The following is an 11137-nucleotide window of genomic DNA, read 5'->3' as shown; positions in this document are numbered from 1 at the left end:
CATGAGTTAGAACTCAATGGATATGAAGAACCAATCAAGAAATCAAATTCTTTGGCTTTGAAATATGTTGGGAAGTCTGTTAAATATTCACAAACTTGGGAGCATAAAGAAGCCACTCGTGTTGAAGCTTCTGAAGAAGACTAAGATGATGATGAAATGACTTTTTATCATAAAGAGATTTCAGTATCTTGCTAGTAAGGACAGATGGTCCTCTGGCAGAAGATCTGGCTTCATATGATCAAGCTTCAGGTCCGACAAAGATGATAAAAAAGGATGCTTCAGTTTCTAGAAGCCTAGTCACTTTATAGTTGATTGTCTAGAGCTTTAGAAGGTCAAAGCCAATAAGGGAAGCTTCCAAAAGAACAACTTCAGAATCAAGTTCAAGAAAAGTCTAATGGAAACATGGGATGAACTTGATGATGAAGAAGAAGTTGGCAAGAACGATCCAAACTAGATTTGATGGCTTCAACATTCTCAGACACGGAACCAGAAGTTAATTCTGACTCAGATTTAGAGGATAAAGATGAGGTATTATCTAAACTCTCTAGATCTGATTTAATTACCTTCTGTCAAGACCTTATGGGTTAATGTCAGTATACAAAATCAATATGGTCTTATGAAAGATGAATTAAATTTTCTAAAATTAAGATTGAAAAATTAGAAAGACATCATATTGCTTTAGTAAATAATATGTCTGACAAACCCCTTGATAAATATGAAATGGCTCTTCAAGAGTTTGTCAAACTCTCTTTAACAGAACCAAACCTTCATCCATGATCTATGATGTACGTAGAAGCAAAGGAGAAAGTCTTGGTCACTCTTGAATCTTGAATACTTCTTCTTTAAGCCATGCTAAAAAGGCATGTACTCTCATTTTGTACTTGTTGATAAAACAAAGGTTTTAAACCAATCAGAACCTATAACTACAAAATTAGAATTTCTGAAGAAATAAGAACCAATGATTCTTAAGTCAAAGGTTCTAAAAGAAACATAACCTGAGACCTCAAAGTCAAAGGTTTTGAAGAATCTAGAACCTAAGACAACAAGTTACAAGGTTCTGAAAGGTCTAGAACCTAAGGCTAGGATTCATTCAAGATAACAAACTCTTAAATCTAAAGTTTTGAATGATCCAAAGCCTTACTCCAAATCTAAGGGGCAAAATAAGAAAAAGCCTATTTAAACTAACCTCAAAGGACCCATAAGATTATGGGTACCAAAAAGTGAGATTATCTTCATTGTAGATATGCAAAAAGGGAAGAATAAATCAATAGTTTCAGCTCCATGACTATGGTTGCTTATACCATATAACAAAAGAAAAGCCTATGTTTCAAATCCTAACTCTGAAAGAAGCCAGTAAGGAAAGATTACGGGTACTAGGGAGACTGGATTTGATTGAAATGAAGTTGGTGTTTCAGATGCTTAACTAATATCTGAAGCTCATCCAGTTGATATGGCCTCTGAAAAGGCTCATAGTGGTTATCAAAAGAGCATTGTTGGAACAAATCAGTTCCTTAAGAACAATCTCAGTATCAAAAGAAAGCAAATCAGAGTTACACAAAGGTATGTCAACTTCTCTATTTTTCCTAATAGTTTTTTAACCTGATACTTTAATATGTGTAAAAGAATATCAGAACTATGAAAGTAGAATTTCACTTCACTGTGATAATACTACTTCTATCTGAGTAACAAAGAATCTTATTATATCTCAGAATCAAGCACTTTGAAAACCTTTTAAATTTTTTTGTATGTATTTGAATGAGAGAATCAGAGTCTAATGATGATCATAAGCTACTGTAATTAAAAGCTTTGAACTAGCTTCTGGTGAAAATTAGCCTCTAAATCATCTCAACCTATGAAGCTCATAATAAGGTTAATTGCCTCTAATAGATACATAAGTGGAAAACCTTTTCATCTTCCTCTAGCACCTGTCCACTTATGTGTCATAAATCTAAAACGTCTTATGACACATGGTTTTTAACTATTTTGTAAAAACCTTTAGATAATGATGATTTACCTTAAAATATGTGCATCCCGCCTCTTGTGTATTTTTTTTAATCAAAAAATTGGTTTTCACTCGAAACACGTTATGAATCAAACTCACACACTTCTCTCTCACTTCCCTCTCTTTCGTTCTCATGCCTTATCTGAAAAACCATAAGTTTTAAAGAAACCCTAAAACTCCTTATGCAATGGCTTCATCATATTCTTCTCAACAAGTACCCATGGTTGTCGAATCTGGTAAACGTCTTCATATTAAACCAAGAACCATGAATATTGGCAAGGAGGATCTGAAACTCACTGTGGAGCTGATTGTTGATTTTGAATCCTTTAGTATAAATGAATACCCCCTTTGGAATCTATTTAAAGAGAAAGAATAGGCTTCAATCTTTTATATGTTGAATGGAACAACCTATCCTCATCTGATCAAGGATTTTGGGTTATAGCTGAGGTGTACGACGAGATTTATGCTTCTGTTGAAGTAAATTAGAAAGTTGTTGAAGACGGTGATCAGTGCATTTTGATGCACATTCTTCTATAATTGTACTTAGGCAGTTTATTTTTCTTATTTTATTATTTTATTATGTTTTTAGATTTAACTTCATGTTTGCCTTTAATCTATTTTCGTTTGCTATTTTCAGTTTAAACAATTATTTGATACCTTGTCACTATGCAGATCATAACTTGAGCTATAGAAGTCGGATTAACGCTTTCTAATATACGTTGGAAAGATAAGAGAAATAGCTACAACTTTTATGTTGAAGACAAAATCTGATTCGGTGTGCAGACGTCTCAAATAATTCGTTGAAGTTTCGTACTTTAGGAAATATTTTCTTTTGGGCCATTTGTTGAGCCGAATTTAGGTTTTCCGGCCCAGTTTGAATTATAAGTGAAACCCTTATTCTGTTTAAAAGGGAAGTCGTGGTACTATAGCAAATACACATTATTCACGATAACTTTTTGCTTTTGTGCGATCATGAAGAGGAATTAATCTCCTAGAGTCAATCTGCTGTAACCGAATTTCCAAGGCTTTGAGGTTTTTATTCTATCAATTTAATTTCGTTCTCTTTCAATTCTATTCTATGAAATTTCATTTGCTTAATCTGTATTTTATGGAATGGTTTTCATTAAATTCGTATGATTGCATTTCTAACTATTAATCGCTGTTTTCGTCGCTTTGTCGTTAAATTGCGTTTGTAAATCGTGTTTGCTTAATTCACGATTGTATTTATCCGTTTGCTTAATTCGGAATATAGGAATATAAATCTGTCATATATCTATTGCGCTTGTCAATCGACTTTGAATCGAATAGAGATCGAAGCCGCTTAGGGAATTGGTAGGTAAAAACCAATGATTAGTCGAAAACCGGAAATAGTAGATTGACTTATTTTATAATCGCTTATTTTAATCACTTTTTTGCTTTGTTTTCTAAATCGACTACTAAACATAATCTCCCCTTAAATCTATTTCATTAGGTTAAGAATAATACAAGAATCCTTGCGATACTATACTCGAGGTGTCGCTTCCCGTTTACTATATTTTATTACTCGTTTTTGACCCGTGTGCGACAGCGGATCTAATTGGCGCCATTTCCGAGGACTCTTGTAGATTTTAACCATTATTATAGTCATATGTGTGTTTTTTTTTGTTTTTTTTAGCATTTTTTTGCCTTAACTTTCTTGCCTTCGAGTCTTTTTGCGGTTTAGGAAAAAAATTCTGTTTTTAAGAAAATCGTCTCAGATTATTCTGATTATTTGTCGATTGTCGATTTATTAGGAAAAAATCAAGGTTCGGAAGCCTCAATTTAGAAACTAAATAATGGACGCCACCCTAAAAAATCGAAATTCCCTATTTTTCTATTTTTTATGATTTATTTTCTGTTTTGGTAGTTTCAAAAAATTCTCAAAATTCTTAATTGACGTTATTAGATTAATTTTCGTGTTTTTGTATTTTTTGTATTTTATTTTAATTGTTTTTTTCGTATTTTAATTGTTTGTTCTTAATAGGGACATTGTCGGTATTTTCCTATTTGTTGCTGCATTGCTGAATTATTTATGTGTTTTCTCATTGTTTGTTGATTTTTTCTATTGAGTTTAATATGGCTGACCAAAGAACTATGAGAGAACATGTTGCTCCTGATATGAATTACAATGGTTTATGTATTGAATATGTTCATGTTACTGTTCCTTTTGAGTTGAAATCTGGTTTAATACACCTGTTGTCAAGGTTTAGTGGTCTTGCAGGTGAGGATCCACATAAGCATCTTAAGGTATTTCAGATTGTTTGCTCTACACCATTGAGACCTGAAGGAATCACCGAAGATCACATCAAGCTGAGAGCCTTCCCGTTTTCACTATAGGGTGCTGCCAAGGATTGGTTATATTATCTTAAGTCGAATTCTGTCACGACTTGGAATGATTTGAAGAGAGTCTTCCTAGAAAGATACTTTCCTGCCTTCCAGGGCTGCATCAATCCGAAAATATGTATGTTGTATTAGACAGGAAAATGAGTCATTGGCTGAGTATTGGGAGAGATTCAAACAATTACTATCCAGTTGCCCTCAACATCAAATTAGCGAACAACTACTTATTCAGTATTTCTATGAGGGATTGTTACCAATGGATAGAAACATTCTTGATGCTGCTAGTGGTGGAGCATTTGTCGATAAAACTCCAGTTATTGCTAAAGCCCTGATTGAGAACATGTCACTCAACTCCCAACAATTCACAACCAGAAATAATTATATGGTCCAAACAAAAGGTGTGAATGACATTCATGTTTCCTCTTCCAACAAGGCTTTAGAAACCAGAATTGAAGAGATTACTTCTTTAGTGAAACAAATGACAGTGGGTAAACCTCAAACAACAAAGTTGTGTGGTATTTGTACTTCTATTGAACATCCAACTAACACATGTCCTATTCTTCAAGATGATTCAGTCACTCAGTTGCCTCAAGCATATGCAGCTAACTTTTTCAACCAAAGCAACAATCAGAGAGGGTACAACATTCCTGACTTGTCCATCAACAAATATCATCCCAATTGGAGGAAACATCCAAACCTTCGATATGGAAACCAACAGCCCACCCAACAACAATTAGTCATACCCCTGCCACAACCACAAACCACTCCACAAGTCTCCACCTATGCACCTTTTAGACCTTCATTGGAGGATCTTGTCAAACAAATGGTTGTTAACAATCTCCAATTTCAGCAACAAACAGATTCCAGTATTCAGACTTTGCAGACACAGATTGGACAGATTGCCACTTCAATGAATGTCATGCAGCAAGCCCAAGGATCAAACCAACTTCTTGCCCAAATAGTTGTGAATCCAAAAGGCCCTAATGCTAATGTGAGTGCAATTTCCTTGAGATCCGAGAAGGTAACAGAACCATCCCAAGAAAAAAATAAAAAAAATCTTGAGGTAACACCTGAACCTTCTTCCGTTGTGATAGAAACTGAACTCTCTGTTGTGGTAGAAACTGAAAAAGAAAAAGAGAAGGAGTATGTGCCACCAGTTCCATTCCCATATAGAATACTGAAAAATAAAAGGACTGATGATGGAGACAAGGAGAGAGAGATTTTAGATGTGTTCAGAAAAGTGGTGGTAAACATTCTGCTTCTTGATGTTATTAAGCAGGTTCCAAAGTATGCAAAATTTCTAAATGACTTGTGCACAAGTAAGAAAAGGTTGAAGGGCAATGAGAGAGTAAATTTGGGACGAAACATTTTAGCCCTTATCCAGCCTAAACATTCACCTGAAAAAGCTATTGTTTCATCCCTCAATCAGGCCATACCCCAAAAGTGCAAGGATAGGAACTTTTGTTATTCCATGTACCATTGGGGATAGTAAATTCGAAAATTGCATGCTTGATTTGGGAGAAGGCATTAATGTTATGCCTACTTCTGTTTATAATAACCTTGATCTTGGTCCTTTACAACATACATGTTTAATCATTCAACTAGCGAACAGAAGTAACGCTCGCCCTATTGGAGTAGTGGAAGATGTGCTTGTTCAAGTTAATGACTTGATTTTTCCTGCAGATTTCTACATTTTGGACATGTATGGAGAAACAAATTCAAGCAGGTCGCCCATCATTTTAGGCAGACCGCTCATGAAAACGGCGAAAACAAAAATTGATGTCGACAATGGAACCATGTCCATGGAATTTGGTGACATTATCGCAAAATTTAACATTTTCGATGCCATGAAACATCCCTTGGAGGAGCATTCTGTTTTTCATATTGAATTGATCTCTGAGTTGGTTGATGACACTTTTTCTGAATTGTTTTCATTTGATTTTCCATCTCTATATGGGTTTGATGATGTTTATTCATGTGATGATTGTACTGACACTAACCTTTATGTTGTTTGTGCTGAGATTGATGTTGCCTTGCAGGGTGATAGTATAAACAAAGTTGTTTATGTGGTTGAAGCTCTTGACATTCCGGTTGCCCCAAACATACCATCCATTGAACAACCACATTCTTTAGAGCCTAAACCACTTCCCGAGGATTCATATTATTCATCAAAGCTTCAACTTAAGCAGAAATATAAGAAGGGAATTGGATGGACCTTGGATGACAATTGTGATATTAGCTCATTCATATGTATGCATAGGATCTCACTTAAAGATGAAACAAAAGTAGTGAGGCAGCCCCGTAATCCTTTAATGCTTGATGTTGTGAAAAAAGAGATCACTTTCACGTGCTCATTCAACACTTTTACTTATCGAAGATACTTTTTTGATCCTGGAATACAAGGCAAATGCACTAATCAAAATTTCAAGGTCAATGGACACTACCAAAGCTACTCCATGAGAACCCGACTTTGGAAGAAAAGACTGTAGAAGAGCTCTCTTTGGGAAAGGCTGCTTATGCAATCACTTATCCGCCTTGACTCTTCGGGTGTGTTCTTTCCTTTCTCTCACTCTTATTTTATATTTATGCTCTTTCATTGAGGACAATGTATGTTTTAAGTGTGGGGGAGGGAACCATTTATTTATTTTGTTTTCTTTGTTTTTTCTCTGTTTTGGTTTTGGTTTGCTTTCTTAAAAAAAATTGCATGTTTTTTCTTTTGATTTTTGAGTTACAATTATGAGTATTTTTCTTAGTTCTCTTGACTAAAGTCTTGTGGTGTGATGTGAAAAATTTGTTGTGCATTTTTAGTATGATAGGAATGACTAAACTCTAAATTGTACATCATTTGTGGTAAATCAATTAACCTTGTGAGATTTTGAGCCTTATATGGATAACATACAAAAATCCATCTCTTTCTTTCTTGTGTGGTTCACTCATGTCTGTTAGTCTCTAGAACTTGAATTGACTCTTGTTGATGCTGTTGTTTACTTGTGCACACTGATATGATAAAGACAATTTTGTTTTTTATTTTTTAGCCAGTTATCCAAAAAGCCAACCCTGAAATAATATCATACCTTGTTTGAAACCCCCTTGAGCCTATTATCCTTTTTTTTTTGTTTAAAACTCATTACAAGCCGAGAAGTGAAAAACAATGTTATCACCCTATTCAAAGGGTTGAAAGAGTCTTGTTTGAAGTTGTGTGGGGTTGAATAATTATGTTTATAATATTTCAGAAGTTGGTAGAAAAATAAAAGAAAAATAGAAAAAGAAAATAGAAACGAAAAAAAAAATGAAAAAAAATAGAAGGATGTATACATGTCAATACATACTCCTTATGAAGAAGAAAAAAAGAAGAAGAAAAAAGAGAAAGGAGAAAAAAATATGAAAGAAAACAGTTAATATAGAGTTGTTGAAGTGAATGAAATATTTTGTAAATTCAACTCCCGCAGTTGCTTTCAAGTCTCTTTTATCTCTTTGAATTTTAGCCTAGTACCCCTTAGGATTTATCTCACCCTTACCTTAGCCACGTTACAACTAAATAAAAGTCCTTTGGATCTTTGTGTGCATGTATTCCAACTGTGGATGTTAGAGTCCTTTCAAGCTTATGGTAGTACTAATTTTCATGTTGTGCTTTGAGTGTAAACAGTTAATCTAAACACTTGAGAGTTGAGTGAATTATATCCTGTGAGGATCTCATTGTTGTTGATGTACTTTTTGGTAATCTATTTTTCTATATTCTTTGAATGTCACAAAAAGTTGCTTACTAACACCATATTCTTGAAGCTTAGACTTAGAATTATGCTTATACCTTGTATCTTGAAAACTTTTGGAAGTGCATGCTCTGTTTTCTTTCCTTTTGTTTTGAAATTGTAATTTTGCCCGGAATGCAAAAGTTCAAGTGTGGGGGAATTGGTTCTTTGAAAAGGAATAATAGAAAAGATATAGGATTTAAAGAGTTCAAGGAAGTTGAAATAAGATATGATGTGATGGTAATTGATGTCACCATCAATCAGAAAATGATTTATAATCTTCTTGGTGTATCAACTGTAGGAAGGTGCACTCTGAACACCAAAGAAAGTTGTCTAGAAGCCAAAGTCATTAAAACCATTTTGTTTGAGTATTCTGAGGACTTTGGAAAATTGAAGAACATGAAGACTCCTTACAAACTTTTGTTCAAGATCCTTATTGGGTGTCTGATTCCTAGAGAAGGTAATACTAATCAAATCTCTTGGGATCATAAACATTTCATCTAGTATTTGGTCAATGAGGAGAAAATTAATCTACCTAGCTATATCTTTCATCATATGTGTGAAGCTATAAAGTAGAGTATGAAGCATAAAAAGAGGAATGTGCCTTATTTTATACTCTTTTATGAGTTATTTCGTCATGGTTGTCTGATTGACACTTTGAGAGCTACTTATGCTCATGATGATCTGGAAGAAACTCATGGAAATATTCTCTCAGCTTTAGTCTTGGCTAATATGAAGCTTCTGAAGAAGGATAAAGTAGTGATATCAGAAGTACCACTCAAAGTCAAAAGTGCAAAGTCTTCATATCTTGAAGACTTTCCAATAATTACCAAGCATGATAATCCATATGTAATTAAGGAATTCATCAAGATGGCAAGAATACATATTGGTGTTGCTATGACTTATGAGGACATTCCAGATGAACAAGATGACATGTACAAACCTTATAGAAAAAGAAAACAGGTTGCTTCTGATGCTCAAAAAATAGTTCAGAAGCCTCCTAAGAAGAAGGTTGTATAACAAAAAGAGATCCAGAAAGAGGTTGAAGAGGTAGCCTCTTCCACTGTCTTGATGCCCACTAAGACAAGGAGTGGAGGAATTGGAAAAACTCTTCAGAAGACATCTTCTTCTGTCTCCACTGCTGCACCTGTGAAGAAGAAGAGATTGAGAAATATGACTCTACCTTCTAATATTGCAGAGGAAAAGGAAGAAGAGGAAATTGAGGTACCTTTTGTGAGGAAGACAAAGGATGTGGAAGTTGAATCACAGAAGGTTGTAGAGGGATTCATTCATAGAGGATCACAATTGATTATCTCTGTTTTGTTGGAAAAAGCAAAGGATCAACCTACAACTCCTGAAGCTTAAGTGGAAGAAGATGATGTTATAGAAGATATTCTGAAGACAGTTGAAGTTCATGTTACTGAAGCAATAATTGCTTTGAAGAATATTGAATGTACTTTTGAAGCTGAAGTTTCTCTTGTGCCATAAGAAGTAGTACCAGAAGTAGCTACTATTCTTGCTTCTGAAGCTATTGTTGAAAATGAGCAAGTTGGTACATATGCTGAAGAAACAAATATTACAGGTAAGAAACTGAATTTTATCTCCGAGGACTTTTTTATTCTTCCATTTTAAACTATATATCACTAACACCTTCCCTCAAACAATCTCATAACACACTTGATCACCTACTCATAACATGGGTCAACATTCAGAACTTGTGATGGATTCCCCTAACCCTACACCCCTCCTTCAGATTCTAGAGAATACCTTAATCCAATTGATTATGAACATCCAACTAGTGAAACCTATGATGATCAGAGACAACTGCCATGAAATTTTAAGTCTGAACAACCTCAACCTATAAAAACCATATTTGGACCCCCTATAGAGGTCTCCAGTGGTAAGGTTGGATCAAGTTCAAGCTCAAACTCAGACTCTGACCTTGATGATATTGCTCTCAAACCTCTATATGCACACTCGCCCAAGTTATCCCTCTTAAAATCTCCACCATAGAAAACCTACCAAATGACCAAACATGTTTTTTCGAAAAAAATAATGGAAAAAATAACTTATCAGTTCAAACTAAAGTTGGAAATGTTATCCAAACCCAACTTGAACCTTCATCTGAACCCCAACCTCAACCTTATCTTGAATCAAATCTTGCACATGCTCAATATAAAGTTCAAATAGCATCTGAGCTTCAGATTGAAGCTAAAAAAGTCTCCTTTGATCAACCTCCACCAGAAAATATCTTAAACCAAATTGTTTAAGAAAACCAACCATCTAACTATCACTCTTCTCCTAAAAGAATAGATGATGTGTCAGAATCTGGCACAGTACACATATACATTCCCTCACCTCTCATACAAATAGACATTACATCTCATCTACTATATATCCTAGCCCAAATAGAATAATACAAAACTGTTCTTTTTAGTAGAATGTGAAATCTTGTTATTGGGAGAATTACAACTTCTAACACAATAACTTATGCTGCAAAATGGGATACTCTCATAACTTTTATGGTATCAGTTCTACAAGGTCTAAAGTACATATCCTTAGAATCGGTTACTTCTTCCAGTCAGAGGCAAGAGCATTTAAAAGCAAAGCTGGCTTCTGTTGCCAATACTCAGGAAGTCATGGCTCTAAGCAAAGGGAGATGGATGCTCATATGAAGACTATGATTTCTAGATAAGATGACATGGGTGCTTATCTAAAAGTAATTTTGGAGCTCTTGAAGCAAAAACCTTAGGCTATAGGATTTAGTCACCTTGTGTTTTATCTTTTCTGAACATCTGCTTTGAATCTATTTTTTGATTAATGAAATCTTTTCTTCAGTATCTTTTCTTTCTTTTTCATATATTTTTTATTGATGAAGAAATTGGGAGAAAGATAATGGGTATTTAAGCACCCCTAAGCATCTGAATCTGATGACTATTCTTACTGTTGCTTAATTAGTTTATGAAGTTAATAATGGCGTGCCTTAAAAGGAATTTAATTAAACTAGATAGGACTTATGAGGAGCTTA

The 11137-nt window shown here is 34.5% G+C and overlaps 1 protein-coding gene across 1 annotated transcript; it reads left to right on the top strand.

Annotated features, from left to right (window-relative positions):
• The first annotated feature begins 4096 nt into the window (after positions 1 to 4096).
• On the top strand, positions 4097 to 5849 carry LOC127103757 (uncharacterized). The gene is made up of 3 exons (XM_051040991.1): positions 4097 to 4267; positions 4500 to 5186; positions 5286 to 5849. Exons 1-3 carry the CDS (start codon positions 4097 to 4099, stop codon positions 5847 to 5849), a joined length of 1422 nt encoding a protein of 473 aa, XP_050896948.1.
• The last annotated feature ends 5288 nt before the right edge of the window (positions 5850 to 11137 follow it).

The sequence above is a fragment of the Lathyrus oleraceus genome, chromosome 7 (assembly GCF_024323335.1).
Source record: "Lathyrus oleraceus cultivar Zhongwan6 chromosome 7, CAAS_Psat_ZW6_1.0, whole genome shotgun sequence".
Lineage (NCBI taxonomy): Eukaryota > Viridiplantae > Streptophyta > Magnoliopsida > Fabales > Fabaceae > Lathyrus > Lathyrus oleraceus.
Note: the sequence above shows the minus strand (reverse complement) of the source record. Positions and strands in the feature narration are given on the sequence as shown.